Source organism: Brachionichthys hirsutus, chromosome 13 (assembly GCF_040956055.1).
Source record: "Brachionichthys hirsutus isolate HB-005 chromosome 13, CSIRO-AGI_Bhir_v1, whole genome shotgun sequence".
Classification (NCBI taxonomy): Eukaryota; Metazoa; Chordata; class Actinopteri; order Lophiiformes; family Brachionichthyidae; genus Brachionichthys; species Brachionichthys hirsutus.
This window is the reverse complement of record NC_090909.1, coordinates 1,445,242-1,466,675: the sequence shown is the minus strand read 5'-3', so window position 1 is coordinate 1,466,675 and position 21,434 is coordinate 1,445,242. Positions and strand designations below refer to the sequence as shown.

The window sequence follows — 21,434 nt, the reverse complement described above, 5'->3', positions numbered from 1 at the left end:
GTTATTATGCATAAAGTACTTCATGTATAAAGTATTGAAGTTATTTATTTGAAACGAACGGGCTCCTGCACGCCTGGGCGTGTCACCTCCCACCTGTGCTGCAGGTGCACGTGCAGCCACAAAGGTCGTGACGTCACGAGCCCGCGAGCCGCTGTTCGATCAATCAGTCACAGCCGTGATTACCGGAACGTCTCGTTTCCCACGTGAAGGTGAGAGCCGCAGAATCTGTGCGGTGACGCCGTCCTCGGAAGAAGCGCGAGCCACGTCTCAGCCAATCACGTGTCAGAGTTCAGTTCCAGGTGTTTAACCTGCGAAAAAGAGCTCCCCGGTTTAAAACGTCCACAGAACTACCGTGAGACAGTACCGGAGCCCGGTTTGCGTTGTCTTGGTAACCAGTTCTCGTGTTTGTCGCTCCAAACGAAACCTCTGTGATGTTTGTTCCTCCGGCGCTGCTTCTCGCCGTTTGGGGTTCGCTCGGTGCCGTGTCGGGTTCTCCCGCGGTGGAGGCGGTGTACGGGGACGTGGTCGGCGTCGTGTCTCCGGGAGAGCAGCGTCTGACCTGGGCGTCCGTCCGGTCCCTCTTTAATATGCTGGAGCAGCGTGTGCAGTGCGGCGGCGTGCCGTGTGGAAAGGTACGTTTTATTAGCCTGAAGGGGAACCGCGGAGAGCCGGGCGGCGCTGGAGGTCGAGGTTCAACTTCTACCCGGCTGCAGGCTCACCTGCGCGGGCACATCAAACCTGGAGCCCTGGAAGATATTCCGCTTTATCACACTGATTTCAGAGTAAATGATCACTAATGCTAAATCAATAACTTTACTGACTTTAACTTTATTTTATCCTTCCATGTTAAAGAATATTCCTCTTGAGTATTATTTAGTCATTTTAACCATCCCGAGTCACTTTGTCAGGCTGATTCCTCCCACTAAGAGACTCGTCTGAAATCGTTTTTAATGTATTTTGACCACAAACATTTTTCTAATTTTACTCCCGCAAAATAAATCCACAAAAATGTTGCTCTAATAAACAACAGTATTCCGCTGATGAAAAGTGTGTTGAGATTGCACTGCTCTACAGTAAAGTAAAAAAAAATATTTGTACTTTATGGACGGGCCCTGCAAACTAGTCTCTTCTTTTGGGCAAATTTTACACATTTTAATCTTGCTAATAATCCATAATGTAGACCCATTGGTAATCTGATTCCGTCATGCCCTATATGTGTGTGTGTGTGTGTGTGTGTGTGTATTGTTTAGAGGGGCCCATTGTCGGACGTAAATTCAGTTTCCATTGTGTGTGGGATTTCCGATGACAAGAATAAAGATTTAACCTTCTGAAGAAGACGTTTATCAAGGTGTTAAGACAGATATCAAAAGTAGTGTCAAATTACTTAAAACCAGAACCCCAGTGAACCAGGAACCGAACTGAGCGTTAAGTTGGCGAATTATTACACGAGGAGCAAAAAAAAAAAAAGAAATTGTGTAAAACTGTGGTTTTACTGCAGGAAGCGACAAATGTCCTCAACATTATGACTTCTGTGAAATAGTAAAACAGTTTGTCTCCGTACCTCTGTACTCTGTGCTCCATCAATAAGTCAACTTTAGTTTGGGAAATTATACTTCATCATTGTGTATAAAATTCCATCATATTGCCCATAAATTGCATGAAAGGAAGTGTGTAATCTGTGCGTTGTGTTTGTGTGCTGCTGTAGTGCAATCTAACAGGTGCGGTTGATCAGCTGATCGGCCCCAGAGTGGACGGAAACGGGACGGGCGGAGAACACGTCGCCGTCGGTGTTTCTCAGTTCTCGGATTTTGCTTCGGGATCCGTCCTGTACCTCACGAATCCGAATCTCGTCTGCAACGCGACGAGGCACGAGAGATGGGGAGTGGAGACGGAGCGTCTCCTCCATGAGATCACACACGGGGAACACGAGGCGCATACAGGAAGCGGGTCGGACCGCGAGCACACGCACAGTCGGATCGACCTCTACGGCGTGCGGCTGCTGGTTGACCGGCTGCGCCACCACTACGAGCCGTTGGATAATGAAGTAAGAGACACTCACGAGATGGTTAAAATGGCGCCCGGGGAGAGGGGAGGTCAAGAGTCGGTGTTCAGGATTTTAACTGGAGTTGTGGCTATAATGAAAGAAATCCTCCCATTTCTGAAACCAAACTCGAGTACTTCAAATATCGACTAAAAGGTGAATGTGTTTCTGTACTAGGACGAGTCTCTGACTATTTTATCTGTCTCCCCTACCGCCGTCGTAAACAGAGCTGTGTGGCCGCCAGCGCCATCATGGCAGAGGTCAACGCGTCGGCACCGAACCAGAAACAGGAAGTGGGGGCGGTTCTGGGTCGTGTCTTGTATCATGCTCTGCTAGGGCGATGCTTCACTGAGCGACGTCTCCCGAACGAGAGCTTCTTCCTGGATTACATCTTGCAACATCTGGGATCGGAAGTCTTCAATGTCACGGGTAAAGGTTCTCCAGAAACATGGAGTGGAACGCCGACGCATGCGTAGATAGCGTAGATTTAGACGATCTTCGTCATCCAGATATGCAACAAGTTTATTTGTTTGGTCACTCATAGATTGTTTTATGGTTCCGCAGATTTGGAGGCTCTCATGAAAAGTCTGCACATCGGACCTGACTGGCACCACGAGCATGAGCAGGACCATGACCACGACCATGATGAAGGTGAAGATGGACACCACGACCATGATGAAGATGAAGCAAGTCACCAGGGCGATGAGCATGTTGATCCCAAGCACGGCGTTTTAAGTCGGAGGAAGACGGCGGACTATGATCACTGGAGGCATGCGGAAAATGCCACGTTTGATCAGGTACAAAATTCTAGATTTTAAAAACTCACACTGATATTGGACGGACAAAAAAAGTCCCCCCAAAAGATCTGGGTACGTTACAGATCAGAAATTGTTCAGAGGGCGCACACAAGCAAATCTCCACTTCCAACTTTGGTGACACAACGACCCGCCTTTTCCTGTCTCTGATTGGCTTGGATCAAAAATAAAATTTCTCGTGCAGCCATGCCATCTTCATCTTCATATGTGTTAAATGTGTCACTGCCCCCCCCCCCCCCAGTTATGCTTCACAGCTGAAGAGCTAGTCCTGATCTATGGTCTGGCGGGCAACGGCTCTGTCCTGGGTCGCTCCGGATTGGCTCGCGTCAGTCCTGCGTTGCTCCAGCAGATCGTGAGTGGAGCTTGTGGAGAAACCGCAGAAGCCACAGCTCCAGATGGGCTCTCCCTGGCTGAGAGTAAGTGTGCGGCTCCTCCAATCCGTGCTGACGGGAGTCTATCGTCACCAAAATGGAGGCAGTCCAAGGAAAGAATCCTTTTTAGGATTGCAAACGCTTGTATAACAATAATTAAAGATTCCTATTCAGCTTAAAGGTCAGGTAATTCCACTGTACCTGCGCGCGTACTTTTGTGTACTGGTACTACCTTCTCTGCGTAGGTCTGAGGCTTCATATCAATAACCAACCTCCAGCCTTTGATCTCCTCTCGCTATCTTTCTGCAGGATACGTCTATGCGTCCATTGCCAACGCGGTGATAACGCTCGCGTCCATGCTCGGCATCGCCTTGCTGCTGTGCACAAAATGTACGAGCGTGTTCCAGTTGTGTGTCCACTTCTGCATCAGCCTGGCCGTGGGTTCACTGTCTGGAGACGCGTTACTCCACCTGCTACCAATAGTGAGTAGTATTAGTAAAGCTGAATGAAGTTATTCTGTGTATCTCAAACCCATTGTGACTAACTCTTCTGGGTGTCCAGGTTCTCGGTTTACACGGCCACTCTCATGGGACGCATTCACACGGGAGTCACCCCCCTCCAGACTACATTTACAAGATGCTGGTGGTGTTGGGTGGCATCTACCTGTTTTATCTGATGGAAACTCTCTTCTCTTTGCTCACATATGGAGATAAGCATTCAAGTTATCATGGGGTAACGACCAAAGTACAGAGCGAACGCACCTTCAGCTGATATGCATGCACACAAGGCCTACGAACCATAAAGCCACTTCCAGGCTAAGGTTGAATCCTTTTTTGTTTTCTCCCCCCCTCCCCCCCTTTAGGAAAACGAGCCTCGTCCCTGTGACCATGGGAGGGTTGTAGAAATGTTCCACAAGGAACGGTTGAACGAACGAGCCAAATCGCAGTCAACATCGAAATCGGAGCTGGTGAGACGCGCGTGTTAATGGAATAGAATGGAATAGAATAGAATAGAATAGAATAGAGAGCCTTTATTGTCTTTGCATAGTGGATATACAAAGAGATTAGGTTGGGTAACGATGAGGAGCGTGTTAATCACGCCGGTCTACGTTCAGGTTGTCGGCGACCAGGTCCAGCCTGACAACGAGGACGATGAGAAGTCGCCGTGGGCGTCGGCGACTCGCACCAGAGGTGACTACTTCCATCAAACGGCTCTCATGCACCTTTCTAATCCTCTAACCGACTGCCGCTTCGCCACAGAACAGCGCATGCTTCCTTACATGGTCGTCATCGGCGATGGGGTCCACAACTTCGCGGATGGTTTGGCGATAGGCGCCGCGTTCGCCCTGTCGTGGCGGACCGGTCTGGCTACGTCGATGGCCATCTTCTGCCATGAACTCCCCCACGAACTGGGTACAGGACACGGACGCCGCCCAAGGAGCAGACCGCTTGAGCATTCTTCATTTCTATGAGCTCGTCCTCTCCCCGCAGGTGATTTCGCCGTCTTGCTCTACTGCGGCTTCTCTCCTTGCAAGGCGATCCTTTTTAATTTGGGCAGCGCCATGACCTCCTTTGTCGGCCTGTATATCGCGCTGTCTGCCGCCACGGAGCTCGCGACCACGCAGTGGATAGCGGCCGTTACCACGGGACTCTTCCTGTATGTGGCTCTCGTCGACATGGTAAGTATCGGCGCTGTTTAAAAGTCACAGCAATATGAATGATTCATGTTTAATCTCTCCGTTCTCCTTTTAGCTGCCTGCCATGGCCCACATCAACCACAAAAGCCCCTGGCTGTTGTTTCTGCTCCAGAATTTGGGCCTTTTCGTCGGGTGGACTATTCTGCTGCTGCTGTCGTTGTATGAAGAGAGCATCTACTTTTAAAACCCGTGACGCAGCGCACCGCTCAGTAAGTTGATTATTATTCCAGGTTACTTTGTGGGTCCTCCCACTGATGGTAGTTTTGCTTCCCAGTACTGTCAGATGGGTAAATAAACCCAGTCACACAAGTTCTTTTAAAGCATTTTATAAATTCAAATGCAGACTCTACTCCGATAATGTGCCTTTACGGATATCGTAAGAGGGTTACTCGAGCTAGTCTCAAACACATATAAATAAAAAAAACACATTTTAAGCATGTTTTCACCAAAAAGCCTCGATCAACTGCTCCCGGTTGTTGGATGGTTCTATGAATTTCTGACTCATCAGATATTTTGTTCGGCCATCCTCGGTCTCAGTTGAAACAGAGGCTTGATTCAATTACATCAAAGGGCGGGTCCCGACTAGACCCAAGAAAATCCCAGAGGAAACTGATCATTATAATAGTGCTAAATATATACACTGTGTGAGCAAATGTTGTTCTAGCATGATGTATGTTTTGTATTCGGTCTTGTTTCAAAAATGTAAACTCCTTCAAAATCCATGTCGACCATCTCCTAATTAATTTCTTTTTCGGAAGCAGCAGGTTTTCATTTTCACGTCAAAATATAAAACTGTTTTTATTTCTGATGGGATTTGGTGTCCAGTTAATACGACACCCTTAATGTAAAAAGTGAGAAACACAATTGGTATTGAGTCACCGATTATATACTGAAAATATTAGCCTATTAGCACCTGGCATAGCCATACAAATGACCGGTAATTTAAGCTCTTTAAATCCTAATAACAGAAACTACCAAAATGAGCCGGGCTGTCTTGCATGAACTGCACGTTTGAACTCAGGAGGCCGCTCCAGAACCTCCACTTTATTCTGCTGTAGCCAACAACAGGTCGACTTGACCTTGTGTTTTGGATCGTTGCCATGTTGGAACGTCCAAGTACGTCCTGTGGTTTAAAAAAAAAAAGGAAACTGTGTGTTCTATTTCAATCAAACCTCCCCAGAATGTTCTGATAACATGCTGGTTTCATCTTGCAATCAGCTTTGAACAAGTTTCCTGTGCCTTTTGTAGCTCACAGCAATTCCAAAACAGCCGTGATCCAGTCGGTGAGCATCTTCATTAGGGACAGAGTCCACTGACAACTCATCGTACGAAGAGGCTGATGTAATATCTTCAAATACATTTGGCTCTTTATGTAAGATAAAATGACCCATTTCCTTATTTGGATGATTAGCAAATCTCCGTTAGCCGACAACTGGACTAGATGACGAACATAACTCCTGAAAAAAGTCTAATAATCAGTGAGTGAAGGCGCTTTGAGAACTTTACCCGGAGACTCAGCAGAGTTCAGGCGGAGGACTTTCCATTTTATGGCATGTGATATGGTATGTAAAAGCCAAAGTCCAGAGTTGGAACACGAAGACGCTAACGGCTCCTTGGTGACCCCTCAGCTGGATTTCATGACGCGTGATTTTATAGAACACATTTAAGCGTTTAATCTGTTTACGTAACGACGGTAAAGCAGAAGGTCCCCATTTCAGGGTGTAAGAATTCTCTTGACATTTGGTTAAAACGCATAAAAAGTGAGAAAACGAGAAGGTGGGTTCAGTTGCTTTTGCTTCCATTAGCAAATGCATGGATCTCTTCATAAATCAGTCCTCTTAAAATCACTTTGGCTTATCAACATGTTGAGTAAATACTTAAGTGAGGCGGAAATGAAAAAACATCCCAAATAAAACCTCGGATACAAAGAACTTCCTGTTACAAGTCAATATTTAGCAGTGAGGAACGTTTCCCGAGTCTCGTTTGTTGAAATCACTTTACTGGGACAATAAAGACTGATGAGCATTCCTGCTTTGCCTCTTTTCTTCTTACTTCCTCGTACCAGTTAAATTCTAGGTCAAGGATTTATTTTAACTTTGAGCGTTTTACCACAGATACCAAAAAACACGAGCTTTTCATCGACGCAACACGAATGAGAAATACTTCCGAGGAGATATTTCCAATAACGACACCAAGAAAGAGTAAATGAAAATAGGTTTTATTAGATTTTAGAATAAAAACATAGAAATACACTCTTCAACGCCATTAAAAACAACATTCTTTGAGCCGGTCGCTCACTTGAACCCGATGATCTCCTGGGTGGCCAGCTTGATGAGCTGGTTGAAGTCGAACTGGATGTACTTCCTCCAGTAGCGCCTGTCCCGGCCGTAGGTCTGAGCAGGATAGCAAGGACTGCCTGAAACGGACGCCGGGTTTCGGATTTAGATGAAGAACGTGCCGATACTCGCGTCAGGCTCAAATCAGGACCGCGAACGCCGTTTAGATTTTAGCACCGTCTCATTTATTTCGTACAGACAGAATTCAAAATAAGATAAGAATGTGATTTAAAAAAAGGAACTGCACAACCTCTGTGAGGTAACAGTGTTACCGTGGTTACCTTGACCCTATTACGCCCTCTAGTGGTCATTTTCACTTCCAACTTTACTGCAAGCTACACTTCATATCATATCAAAGTACGAATTACAAATATTTAATTAATTACTGATTAGTTCGTTATATTTAAATCTGGAGGAATAAACTCGGCTCCGCAGCAGATTGTGCTCGATGCACTTCCTATAATCCGATTCATTGATCCTCACCTATGCCGTGCAGGATTCTAGCCACAGCTCTTCCGGAGAATTTCTCATCGCTTCTGTTGGAGAGGAAACTTCTGATATCGGCTCTGATCTGATTCTCCCAGTCCGACAGCTGCAGAGAACGCACGAGGACACGTTCAAGACCCGAAGCTGAGCGTTCTGGTCGCCGCCGCGCGCTTTACCTTGTAGACGTCGAGCTCGTCACCGTCGACCGGCGCGACCGAGCGGCTTCGCTCTCGCCTCTTGTCGAAGTATTCCGACAGAAGCCGTTTCAGCTGGAGGCTGCGGCTCTCGTCCAGATCGTCCACGCAGGACGTCACGCCCTTGAACGCGACGCTGAAGCGTGCGACAGACGTGAGGCGACACAGCCGGGAATCAAAGCGCTTCATGAACGCTGGCAGACGAAGTAAACGTTTCCTCATACCCTTTGAAGGCCTTGAAGCAGGACGTCAGCTGGTAGAGCTGCGTCCTCTCTCGGTCCTGCACTCGGTCGTGGAGAAACTGGCAAACTCTGTCCATCTCGTCGTCGCTGAGGTCGCCATAGGAACGGAAATGGAAGGACAAGGCGGAGAACTCGACGTGGACCCCGCTCCGCCCGCCAGCTGAAACACAAATAGATTCAGTTACGTGGTTTGATCCGTGCGCGCGCACACACACGCACACACACACGCACGTCTTTACCAGCACTCCTCTGCAGCTGTCTGAGTCCTCTCTTCACGAGAGGAAGCTCCCATCCCATCGTGTCCGCAACTTCCACAACGTCAAACTCCACGCCGTCAGACGCCTCCACTCGCTCGCCTGCCATCCGCCTTCTGGCCAAAACCACGGCGACCGGAGGACAGCTGTAAACGAAGATCAGCCCGATCACACGACGGCCACGTTCGGGCGGGTTTCCCAGAAGCTCGCTCGACCGCCCCGGAGAACATGGCGTACATTTTGGTGACTTTCCGGAGCTGCCTCGGCCCGTCGTAGCAGCGGAGTTTACACACGGACAGCGTGGGGTGGAGAAGCTCAACGAAGCGCCGCGGATGCAGCTCCAGGTAGCAGAGCAGCGTTTCAACCCCTGAGAGGAGAGAAAGGAAAGGGGGGACGTTTAAGCTTTAAACATTTGTCCATCAGGGGACGTCGTCTTTATGGACTCTGCATCCGTCCGGCGTTCCTCACCTTCCTCTGTGATGTCCAGCGTCTCCACAGTCTGCTGGATGGGAATCGCTCTCTCGTGAGTGTGACAGACTCGCTGTCCGGGCCAATCGCAGGTCTCCTCCTTCTCCTCCCTCAGCCAATCAGCAGCGCCTCCAACTTGATTGTCATTTCCTTCCTTTTCGTTCTCCGTTGCATCGGGAAGTAGCATCTCCTTGTGTAGGGAATAGAAGCGCATCACGCTCGTTCCGTCCGGTATTCGGCCCCTCCCGTGAGGGGAACGTTCCGCTACCTGCGCCGCAGATGTTCCCGTCCCGTCCGCGCTCACTGCATCCTGCTGAGAGGGATCGCTCTCCTGCTCACACTCGTTCATCATTTCCAGCAGCTCCATGTCTGCAACATCCTTTAAGCACAGTCAAGGTTTCAGGATTAGAACCATTTACACCGCACGCACGCGCACGCACACGCACGCACACACACACACCTCAATGAGTTCCTGCCGCTTCTGGTGGATCCGTCTACATTTACACGGAGGGAATACTTTCTGCACCAGCTTCTTTACGGTGTAGAAGTCGACCGTGTCGGCGTAGATGTGACGGCGGAGCTCATGGAGGTCGACGCCCTACAAACACGAACACAACTAAGCCTACAGGTTTAGCCTGCACACAACAACGCAGCAGTGTTTTATCTCATCTAACCTCAGGGTCCAGAAACAGGTGGCAGTGTGCCGGTTCTCCGTCTCGTCCCGCTCTCCCGATCTCCTGAACGTAGCTCTCGAAGCTCTGCAGGGAAACGAAAGTGCCTTTTCAGAAAAAATGGCTGAAGTCAACCCCCCAGGTGTGTAAACACAGGAGTCCTTTCGGTTCCGGCACGGCCCACCTTGGGCATGTTGTAGTGGATGATGCCACGGACGTCGGGTTTATCCAGGCCCATGCCGAACGCCACCGTCGCCGCCACGATTCTGAGCTCCCCGCACATGAAGTTGTTCTGGACGCGCCGGCGCTCCGATGCAGACAAGCCCGCGTGATACGACTCCGACTGCCATTTCAGAGGTTTGCGGATCTTCTTCCTCGCTGAACGCAGAAAGACGAGGCGTGAACGCTCACACTCTGACGCGGCTGAAGCCGCCCTTGCACTTCGGCAGTCTCACCCAGCTCTTTCTTCCTGCGTGCCGTGGGATTGCCGAGCGCCGGGCCGCTGCTGGGGTGTTTGTTTTCTTTCAGCAGCACCCCCTGCAGGCAGGTCCTGAGCAGCGCCGCCACGCGGGCGGTCTCCTGTCTCCTGGTGCAGTAGACGATGATGGAGTCGAGGCAACCGAACCTGTCCCCTTTCAGCAACGACACCAACGCCTGCGACAGTGACGACAGACAGAGACCCTTCGCATTTGTCCACTGGAAGTGTCCTCGCGTTTGTCCAAGACAAACCCGTCTCACCTGATCCTTTTCTCTATCCATGGACACGGAGAGATGCAGGTTCGGAGGCACGGCAGCAGATCGGACCGCTATGCCGTCTTGATCGGTGATGTCGAGATGTCTGGCGATATCCAGGGCAGTGGACAGAGTGGCTGTAGCTGTGAGTCCCAGCAGGCACTGAACTCCCAAACGCTCCCTCAGCACCTTAAACACAACGTCAGCATCGGTTACGGGTCCAGGATGGATGGTTGGTTTAAGGAAGTAAACAACTAGCCCACCTTACAGAGTCTCAGGTAACAAGGTCTAAAGTTGTGAGACCACTCAGAGACGCAGTGAGCTTCATCTATACAAGCAAAAGCCACCGGGGGGAGCTCCTGAGCAGAGGGCAGACACCCGGAACCGGACCCACCTCCACCGACCAGAGCCTCTGGAGAGAGGAGCAGCACACACACCTGGCCTGACTTCACCTAGAGAGGAGGAGGAGGAGAGGAGCACAGAATATCTCAGAGATTAGAGACATTTTCTGGGGTTTTATTTGATTCTATGAAAGGTTGTAATTCAAAGTGGGGCACTCTAGATTCTGGAGCATGGCTGCTCTTCTGTGGAGACGTGCGGCACCTTTTCTATGGCAGCTTCCCTCTGTTTCATCGTCATGTTGGAGTGGATACAGGCCGCGTTCAGGTTGGCCGGCAGGCCGGAGAGCTGCACGTACGAGATGTTCTGTTAGCGGCATCACCGTTCATCACCCTTCGTTTACGATTAGCGGTATTTGGCGGCTACCTGGTCATCCATCAGCGAGACGAGAGGGGAAATGACCAGCGTAATGCTTTTGGATCTCCGGGCGTACAGGAAGGCCGGGAGCTGATAGCACAGCGATTTGCCCATCCCTGTGGACAACACCACGAGGGTGGAGAGACCTGGAGAAGGGGAAGACGAGCCGGCGTGCAGATTAAAGATGCGTCAGCGGGCGCTCACAGGTGCTGCTCGTACCCGACAGGATCCTCATGATGGCTTCCTCTTGTCCAGGTCTGAACGACTGATAGCCCAGATCCGTAAGAGCTGCGTAAACCTCGGCGGGGGTTTCTGGAACGACAGGAAGCGTGGCCCAATGAACGGTGAAGCTCCAGGCGTTCAACGTGAGGCACGCAGAGAGGGTTTACCCCGGACCCGCCCGTCTTCCTTCACGCCGTACAGCGGTTCCACCGGCGCCGGGGGAGCCGGGCGTTGGTAGTCAGGACGAATCACATTCAGCAAAACCTCGTCCTTGGGATTACCGCCCGCCTCCGTTTCCTGCTGCTCCTCAGTGATGCCGGGAGACGCCGCTGGGACGCACGAACACCGAGAACTTTACCGCAAATAGTTCAAGTACCTGCAATCCGACCAGGAAAACATCAACGCGAAAGGAAAACAAGCGCACCCAGCGCCTCGGAACGCAGCGTCCCCGTTGCCCTGGCAACGTCCTCGAGGGTGGGCAGCTCGAACGGCTCCTCGTCAGCGGGCGGCTCCTCAGAAACAGGAGGGGGAGGGGCTGTAAGACAGAGTACACAGTTGTTGCTTGTTGATCATGATAAACACAAACAAGTTCAAGGTGAGATTCACGTCTGGAACATTCTCTCCCAACTCTGACCGCCGTTCCGTGCACACTTTCTGTCGTCATGACAACGGGACGCCATCGCTTACTAATTAAATGCATTTTCATTATTATCGGCAAAACCGACACGCGCCCTCACCATGACTGTTTATCTGTGTGTGTGTGTGTGTGCGTGCGTGCGCGCTTCACCTGGCCCCTTGCAGTCGGTGGCCCAGTGTCCGCTCCCTCCACACCTGTAACAGGTGTCGCCCTGGCGACTGTACCCGCCTCTGAATCCGCCCCTCCTTCCTCTGCCAAAGTTCCCGCTGCCGCCGCCGAAACGTTCCCCCTTCAGCTGGAACTTCTGCAAGTACATCTGAGACGACACGACAGGCGTCGGCGGTTTGCCGTTCAGGTATCGTCACCTGCGTCTTCCTTCGCTCACCTGTTTGCGTAACCCGACCCCTCGGAGCGCATATCCTTTCACGTGAGATTTCTTCTTCAGGTTTATCTTCACGAAGTTGCCCTCTGTGCCGGCCGGGTTTCTGCGCCAGAGGAAGACGATGCTTCATGTCGGCCGGCAGCAAAGGAAGTTTATTTACAGGTGGAAAGCGTGCCCTCACCTCGGCCTGGCAGGCTGATAGCGATGCATCCTTTTGCTTTCAAGTTCCTCCTCAATTTCTCCGAACAAGTTCTCCTGAGAGACGTTGGCAGGAATAATATTGCATTTAAATGATTATGCGCAGTAAATGAAACACGCAACAACATGAATGTAAACTCGCTTACCTTTTTCGGTGCTTTCATTTCTTCCTTTTCTTTTGCCTCTTCTTCCTCGTCTCCTTTTTTCTTCGCTCGTCTTTTCTTGCCTTCTCGAGCCGGGCCAGGGCTTGGATCAGAACTCTCCTCTGTTTTTATGGAACGTCTACGCCTCTTCTTCACTCCTCCCTCCTTGTTCTCTCCCTCCCTCTGCCTCTTCCTCCCTCCCTTCTTTGCGCCTTCAGATTTGGGATTCGTTTCGGTGGCGTCTTCGGATGCAGGAGGCGGCGGCGGCGGCCCTCGTTCCAGCTCCTCCCTTCGCGTGCCACTTTCTTTTTCTTCCTCTCCTTGCCCTTTTTTTATTTCGCTCTTGCTGCTCCTAAACTCTTTATCTCTTCCCATTTCCACCGCCTCTCTTCTTGGTCCACCTGCATCCATTTCTTCTTTTCCAACTCTTTCATTTTGTGGTTTTCCTTCCACTTCTTTTCTTCTTCCCGTCTCTTCTCCTTTGTCCAGGCTGATATCCTGGTTTCCCGCTCCAGGCCTCACTTCGGCCTCCATCTCCCCGAACACCTGACACCTCTCCAGCCACTTCCGATCAATACAATTAAATCTAGGCCTCCCTCCAGTAACTCCGCTCCCATTTCCTCCCCTGAAACCTCCAACAACCTGTGGGATTTCTCTCAAACCAACATCTTCGGCTGAAATTCCTGCCCTAGCAGGAGGAGATAATGATGACAAGAGGTCAGACGATCTGGCTGGGGAGGAAGCCGGACTTTGTGATCTAATCATTTTACTAACACTACTCTTCCTCCTGACACATGAAACACTGGCCGGGTCTTCACAAGACTCTCTGAGAGGTTCAGATGGTTCAAACGGCTCTTCGGGCTCCACCGGGCGACGCGCTGGTGAAGCCAGGGGCACAAGGGGAGTCTTCGCCCCTCCAAGGTTATTCCCTTGTGCAGTCCGTTGGTCCTTTAAGGAGTTCAGAGGCAGTCGGCCAGAAAGCCTTGATTTCTTCGGGGAGGCGGGCTTTTCCCTGCCGAGTGCAGCCAGGTTACTTTTCAGCTTCAGGCCGTAGTATTGGGCCGAGGCCTTGAGGCTGTCCCTGTCCTGGGGCGTCAGTCGGGGCGACGGCGCAGGCTGTGCCCCGCGGTTCAGATGCGCCCCCCAAAAGTCTGACTCCTAAACAGAAAGCAGAGAGTCATATCACAAAAACCGCCGTGTTTTTCTAGGCTTCATGTCTCCTGGAGGTCAAATACACCATCTTGGTTACTTTTTGGGTCGTGTTTCCCTCAGGCGTAGATCTGGACGGGTCACGACATCCTGCTGGAACATCGCTGCCGTTTTCTTTGGCTTTTTTCAGACTTCTATATTCTTCATATAGCTCTGGGGAGGGGGGGGGAGGGGGGGGGGCAACCCAATATGTTTAAATGACACTACAAATGGACTAAACGCTATTCCTGTTACTCACTCCTGGTCTCCTCTGGAGCTCGATCAATGTCCTCCTGTAATTTAAATAGCAGGATTTAAGGGGAGAAAAGGAAATAAATTGACAGCAAAAGTGTGAAACATGAAGTAGCTTAACCTCTGGATAAACAGAACCACACGGAATCCACAATAATAATAATAATAATACAGGTAGCATGTATTCAGCATATCTTGTCACTTTTGGTTCCTTTTTACCTTGTCGGGTTTCCTCTGCTGCTTTTTGACAAACTCCTGCTCCCAGTTCTTCAGCAGACGTTTCACGTCGTTGTAGCGATCCATCGTATCTTTAACTACAAATCTGATAATCCCAAATTGACAGAATTAAGTATCGTTATTTGATTTATTAATTACGTAGCCTAGAACAATTGACGCTACAACAAAGCAGCTGATTTAGCTGTAGCGGATTTTAGTTTTTAGTAACCGTAAGTAACTCATTCACGCTTATTTATCTCCAATAAACTGTTACGGGCTCAGAATATAACTGCAATAATAATAATCTACGCGAAGACGCCATCTTCCAGTGTGTTTACGACTTTTCCCGCGCCGGAAGATGGACAAGCGTTGCCAGATTGTCGGTCGTATCCCCCGGAAACGCAAAATACTGTATGTATTTTTATTTACACTCTGACTTCATTTTGATTAGTTGGAAATGTTTGCAAAATATAAATGACAGTTATGATGATGAACGATTAAAACCACAGTCGAGGATAGTGGCTCTCCGGAGTTGCTAATGCGTCTATAAACCTTTAAATCCAGTCGCGCTTATCAGGCAGCCCTTCCTCCAGCTCGACTGCAGCTTCCGCCTTTTTCTTAAAGGAACAGTCGCGACCGAAGCGTTTCTCAGAGGTAGAACTTCCGGGTATGCGCGGGACGCAACCGAGGAATGCGTACTCTTTCTGATACTTAAAAGTACTGTACTCCTTACCAGTCACCCTAGTAATTAATTATTATATATTAATGATTCTCAATATATTGTGCTAACTACCCATTACAAAAAAAAGGACTTTGGACCTTTTTAATACCTAATACTTAGGGTAATTACTATTTACACCAGAGATATTTTCCATAAAAATATATATCACTATGAGTCACTGGCACTGGGACACCAGTAAGGTCCTAGATTTATCAAGCTATTGTTTAATTTAATAAGCTTGAAACTCACAGTACATCCCACAAATGATCAACATCATGTCGGGAAATTTATATTACAGTGCATATTTAATTGTAACTAATAAAACAAACCAGTCAAAGCCTGACTGACCATCTTGACTGAACAAGTGCATCTAACAAAACAATCATACTGTTAAGTTATATCTTTACCTTTCTTACTCTGAAAGTTCATTACTAGATTATTGCACATCCATATTCACAATAATCAAAATGATCTTGAAGAACCAGCAGAGACAGCAGTAGCAAGCAAAACACTTTTATTATTGGGAGGCAGTGTGTATCAAACATTAGATAATTCATAGCTCCTGATGGTTCGAATATGCAGGACGGCCAGTGTGGATTTTACGTGATTCACGAGGCAACATCACTTCATTCCAGCTGGGAAACTTCGTGGAAGTATGCACCGAGCATCTTAATACCCTGAACATAGTTGATCCTAAAGAGGGAAAGATGAAACAGTTATTAGTCCATCTTTCTTGACTTGGTCTGAATGTTTGACAAGAACTTCGTAAATTCAAGCTTTCCTTTGGCCTTACGGATATTATTTTATCTAAATAACCTCTATGGGAAACACGGAACCTCTTTTAAATCGCAGTAACTCGGGTAACAAGGACAGAGTTGCTGTAATACCTGTTGAACTTTTCATTCTGGGAGTGAGCTCCATCGTCACAGGATCCGAGGGGGAGCAGCATGACATTACATCCTGTGGCCTCCTGGAAGGTCAGGGTAACGGGGATGCTTCCACCCTCACGCGTCAGGTCAGGGTCCACACCAAAGACTGGCACAGGAATTAGAAGATGATTAGAACCGCTGATGGGAATACAGGAGGGTTTCATCATAAAACAATGCCCTCAGGGTCCATTTTCTGGCTCCGCCTCTGTACCCGTCTTCATGGCATTCCGGCCAGCCATGTAGTGCGGGTGGTTGAAGTCAGACACCCAGGCCTTGGCTCCATGACCCATGCTCACTTTCATTTTATTGGGGCTTCCCAGTTCAGTAAATGTCTTCTGCAGGTAATCCACAACCTTGACGACAAAAGGAAAAACAAATCTGAGTGAAATGAAAGCATAAAGAAGATCTAAGATGGAGCGCCTTCACCTGCGTTTTCAAAACCTTGAATTTATGCACCGTTTTATCTTCTTTTACAGTTGATAATTATCTATTCCGGGATACTTTCCAGCTTAATGTGCAATCGGTCAGTTCAAAGGCTAACATCGTTCCATAGAGTCATTAAATGCAAATTATGATGAACTTATTTTCCTGAGATAAACAAATATATAACTTTTTCTACCTGCTTCTCTACAACTTTGGGATCCATGTCAGGGACGAGGCGGATGGAGAACTTCCCAATGACCTTGCGGGGTATAACAGTCTTGGCTCCCGCTTCGGAAAAAGCTCCCTCAATCCCATGAAGAGAAAGAGATGGGAATCTCCAGCGGTGCATCAGGATTTGCTCCTAAGAGGAAAGAAAAGGACACACGTTTTGAAATTGTTATTGGGTAAGTAAGATACGTTTTCTTATTTTGGGGGGATGTAAACAGCAGAATTCAACGACGCGCCTTGGTGTCATGCAGCAGCCGGGCGACTCCAACATCTTTGCAGTATTCCTCCAAGTCAAAGTCAATTTTCTCATACAGTATTTGCTCGTCATCCGTTAGCGCCGCCACATCCTCATATGTCCCCGGAATCAGAATCTTCCCCTTTTTGTCTACCAGGGAGCCTGGTTAGAACGAGAGAACAACTTCTAAAAATGTTCGAAGTGCAAAACGAAACAAACATTTTCTTCCACTCAAAGTAGTTCCATACTATTTATTATTTCATTAGAAGCTTCGCTTACCCATAAGTGCGATTAAGTCTGTCATGGCTTCGTGAACGGAGCCACCGAACACCCCAGAGTGAAGATCTTTGCAGCCACACTCCACCTTTAAATTTCAAAACAAATATTTTAAATGTGCAGCATCAAATCATAAATTACATTCAAGTTATAGGGAAACACCACATTATAAAGAGATTAGCAATGAATGCTAAAAGGAGAATCTACCTCCACGTAGAAGTAGCAGATTCCTCTCAGACCGTAGGTGATGCAGGGTTTGTTTTTGCCCAGCCAATAGTTGTCAGAGATGCAGACGAAGTCCACATCTTTAAAGAAGGTGTCTTTACGGGCGAACACCAGATCATCCAGGCCCTCAGATCCAGACTCCTCCATCCCCTCCAAGCAGAACTTTAAGTTGATGGGAAGCTCCTGCAAACAAGGAGAGAGAGATAGAGAAAATGAAACTGTTCAAATGTCAATACAGATTTATCTGCATCTGAACTGAGAACAAGTTTAAAGATGGAGGCTGAAAGGCCTGCTGGGGATGTCATCTAAATGTTTCCCTTCATAAAAACAAGCATTTCAAAGCACGGGGCGGGGTGATGTAAAAGGATTAATCATTAAGTGATGGCTGGATAAGACATGTAATGCGTTTACAGCCGTACAGGGACCTTTGACCACTTTGACTGCTGACAGTCAAAAATACAATCGTGTTTCAGAACGCAATACTGCCAGATATAATCAGTCTGTGATGCTGGAAGAGAAAATGAATTCCGGTCACCCGCTGGATCTTCTGGTGGGCCTCAATGCAGTTAAACCAGGCCAAGACGGGACCCTTGTCATCAGTAGAGCCTCTTCCATAGAGCTTACCTGAAGCGAAGAAGAAACAGGCTTTCAAGATACCACCTTTTTATGAGGATTAAAGTGCTTCGTAAAATGTGTTGTATACAAGGATGGTCTAATAATTAGGTTCAGTCAGGGAAAGCCTAACCCTAACCCTTCAACATGATCAAACATGTACGCAGTATTTGTTGCATCTGTCAGCAGATGATGACCTAAGCAAAAAAAAACAGCTGAGCAGAGAGCAATGATGCCAGAAAAGGAGGATGTGGGACTTTGTCAGCTGACGGTCACCAGACAACAAAAAAGAAAACCCCCATCCGACAGACAATGAACAATAAAGAAACACGCCGAGTTGTCACTGCTTTTCCTGCCAAGTACAACAGCAAATCAGGAAGCTGAAGAAATTCTTTTACACTTTAACGATGGTTAAGTTATTAACAAAGCTGTGAAGGTCCATTGAGAAGACAGAACATTTGGATTGCATTGTGTCGAGCTGAATGCCTGACACGTGTTCGACTTGACCTGTGAGTGACATCACAAGCTGATGATTAAAGTTCAGAGTTCATTTAAGTGAGACATTAGTATGTCGTTACGAGGAATGAGAAAACAACTCGTCAAAGTTCGGTGAGTTCTTATGTATTAATGAATCACAAGCAACGCGTGCAGGCTTTTGAACCATGGCTTCAAAATCTACTTCTTATTTCACATTTGTTTTGCCACCTTGTTCAGGCAACTCGGTTTAAACCCTCAGGCCTCACGTATCCACATATTTCTGTCAAATTTGATGCCATAAGTTTTTTCAAGCCACAAAATAAAGTGGTGTCAAACAGAAACAGAAAGAGAAACTTTAAAGTTAATGACATCACCAGTTATTGTCAGCTCAAACAGCATTCCAGTCTACTTCAATGATCTATGAATAAACCTGCCCCCCCCCCCCCCCCCCCCCAACAGGCACTAAAACGGCTCTGCTCTCACCATCTTTCTCCACCAGGGTGAAAGGCTCAGTATCCCAGCCATCGCTAATATTGGCTGGCTGGACATCAAGGTGGCCATAGATGCACACGGTCTTCTTGCCGGGATCCGACCCCAAACGACCGAGGATGATGGGTGGAAGCGGGATCTCCTCTCCGGAGGGAAGCTGCGTGCACAAATAAGAGCGGCCAGTCGTTTTAAAGAGGCTTAACATTTACCATCGGTACTTTCATTCATTCATCTCCTTTGCCTCCTCCGATTTGTTTGCAGCAAACAGGCGAGCGGCTGCGTACACCCTGGACAAGCCGCCAGTTCATCGCAGGCACCATATCAGCCATTGCTCCGGCCAATTAATATTATAAACCAAATTACACAGACGTCACATAGCAAAAGTAGTGAAAGGCAATGCAAATTTTTAGGAATGAACAAACAGGGAACGAATGGCTCATCGCACAGTTCAAATACAGGATGCAAAACCTAAACTCTTAAAGACGCTTCACTTCACTTTTGTTTTGTCCCTCGGAGGGCAATTTGGTTTACAGCAGTTCCACACACTCTCTACAACATTTAAGGGACATGCAAGACAAGAGTTAAGAGCAGCATCGTTGTAAAGGTGTATAGTATACATGATAAAAACGGTGCAAACAGGTTACTTCCATACACATACACAGGCAGGGTCACCTCCTTTCTGTGGCATTCAAGGCCCTGATAGAGAGTGGGACAAAAGAGAACTTGTGTCTGTTTTTAGCTGACCATCTGTTTGCCAATGTCCACCATTTCCACAGTTCCCCCGAGCCTTTCGATGTCCTTGGCCGCCATCTCCATCATCTTCTTGATCTCTCCACGCTTCTCGGGCCAAGCAGACACACTCTGGACTTCAACCCAGTCTGCCAGGCGCTAGGTGACGTAAACAAACGGCCATCAATGTTAATGCTGTCCAAAATAATAATAATAATAATAATAATAATAAGGGTTTCACAAAGCAAGCCTTGGTTGAAACTTTTTGTTCAAGGCAGAGTAAATATTAGGAGCTCAATCAAGTTTTCTAACAGCTGTCTGAACTCTGAGTAGACGAACCGTTTACAAAGACCGGATGATGATGACGAATATATTTATTAGATAGAATGCTAGCATACAAGTACAGTCACACAGTAGCATGTATTACAGTACAAGTACAGTCAAACATCCTGTCTAAGAGGAGAAGATCAGAACTTGCTTACCTGCACGTACAGATCCTGGTGTTCATCCACGTACTTGAAGAGTTCGGTGAGATGAGCCATCTTTGCCGGAATCAGGAGCTGAGGGTTTGACAGACTGGATCAAATGTCCCACAACGCGAACCTGCTGACGACAGCTGTGTGTGCGTGCCTTCCAGCATGAACACAGGCCAGAGGTTAGTGTCATAAAACGATGCCTAACAAAGCAGAGTCGTGCGTTACAAAAAAAGGAAAACAGAAAGTCGTTTCCTTGACATGACAGCTAAATGACATCGCTTCAAAGGTAACCCGCTACCAATCTGAACACATTAGTATAATTATTTGTAAAGCACTTATCAGGGTCGACATAACCATGTACTTAGCATAACCGCAATCGTAAATATAGATTGTGCCGTTGGAAAGAATAGAGCAGGCCAGAATAGGGAGTAAATTAAAACAAAAGTGAAACCATAAAGCCAACGAATAAAATGTAAGAAAAAGCAGCTTCAAATCAGAACCAAGACTCGCGTACAGCATCAAAGTGTAATGAGAAAGCCTTTTGATGTATTATACTCTATCAACGATGATTTAAACGAATACATTATAGCTAGAATCGATCTCTGAAAGTAGCAACAGCCTTTAGCTGTCATGCTATATGCTGAAACGCATTACAATCCGGTAACGCTAACTTTAGCGCTAGCCGCCGGTACAGTCAGGAGTACCGGTACTCACGTTGTCTTATGGCTGCATATGATCCGTCTCCCGGTAACGCGTCCGCTATCTGCTAATGATACTCAGTAAACGGTAGAACCGGTTTTCATCTGAGGTCAGACTTGAACCGCAGCTCCTCAAACCGCCCTGATGAAACGCGACCGGCGAAAATATGTGACACAGTATTTAAGTGGAGTCGCAAAGCATTGTGGGTAGGCAGCAAACGCTTCGTCATGTTATGTTCATTCATATGTGCTAGTAACAACCTCCAGACGAAAGGGGGCGCTATGGCGCACACACAAAAAAAAAAACAAATAAACAAGACAAAGATAAAAATCACAAGCAAATGTAGTCGCCAAGTTGTCAACAAATAATTACACGCATCAACGTGAAAGGATGTAAAACTAATGTTTACGATAGTACCGAGGTACTCATAAAAGATGAATAACCAAAAGTAAATATAGCGCGGTTACTTTTTAAATCTGGTGAAACGCGTAGAAAGATGCTTACAGGTATTTAGTCACCTGTGTTGCATGTAATTTGGACCGAATTTGTAAAATGGAACGCCTGAACCGATTCTAGCACTGTACACCAAATGTGTACGAGTATTTGATAGTACGC

At 47.7% G+C, this 21,434-nt stretch overlaps 3 protein-coding genes across 3 annotated transcripts; 1 reads left to right on the top strand and 2 right to left on the bottom strand.

Moving 5' to 3' along the window:
* The first annotated feature begins 431 nt into the window (after positions 1–431).
* On the top strand, positions 432–6,325 carry slc39a4 (solute carrier family 39 member 4). The gene is made up of 13 exons (XM_068747443.1): positions 432–632; positions 1,706–2,044; positions 2,269–2,470; positions 2,606–2,838; positions 3,098–3,272; positions 3,537–3,709; positions 3,789–3,959; positions 4,090–4,194; positions 4,342–4,417; positions 4,487–4,639; positions 4,718–4,905; positions 4,979–5,132; positions 6,172–6,325. Exons 1-12 carry the CDS (start codon positions 432–434, stop codon positions 5,105–5,107), a joined length of 2,145 nt encoding a protein of 714 aa, XP_068603544.1. The 3' UTR covers positions 5,108–5,132; positions 6,172–6,325.
* Positions 6,326–7,217: 892 nt separating this feature from the next.
* On the bottom strand, positions 7,218–14,387 carry recql4 (RecQ helicase-like 4). The gene is made up of 26 exons (XM_068747006.1): positions 14,304–14,387; positions 14,092–14,125; positions 13,894–14,006; positions 12,648–13,799; positions 12,485–12,555; positions 12,307–12,406; positions 12,072–12,237; positions 11,709–11,819; positions 11,452–11,613; positions 11,282–11,374; positions 11,072–11,208; positions 10,910–10,993; positions 10,570–10,758; positions 10,313–10,495; positions 10,030–10,228; positions 9,759–9,952; positions 9,578–9,661; positions 9,364–9,501; positions 9,181–9,282; positions 8,904–9,093; positions 8,673–8,802; positions 8,421–8,581; positions 8,164–8,341; positions 7,922–8,075; positions 7,743–7,851; positions 7,218–7,339 (listed from the first exon to the last, which is right to left on the bottom strand). The coding sequence occupies exons 1-26, from the start codon at positions 14,385–14,387 to the stop codon at positions 7,218–7,220; spliced, it is 4,440 nt and encodes a 1,479-aa protein (XP_068603107.1).
* A 1,131-nt stretch (positions 14,388–15,518) lies between these two features.
* Positions 15,519–20,984, bottom strand: cndp2 (carnosine dipeptidase 2). The gene is made up of 12 exons (XM_068746992.1): positions 20,835–20,984; positions 20,127–20,274; positions 19,660–19,803; positions 18,910–19,072; positions 17,873–17,961; positions 17,320–17,520; positions 17,116–17,200; positions 16,838–16,998; positions 16,570–16,734; positions 16,162–16,303; positions 15,909–16,056; positions 15,519–15,714 (listed from the first exon to the last, which is right to left on the bottom strand). The coding sequence occupies exons 2-12, from the start codon at positions 20,184–20,186 to the stop codon at positions 15,648–15,650; spliced, it is 1,425 nt and encodes a 474-aa protein (XP_068603093.1). The 5' UTR covers positions 20,187–20,274; positions 20,835–20,984; the 3' UTR covers positions 15,519–15,647.
* Between the last annotated feature and the right edge of the window lie 450 nt (positions 20,985–21,434).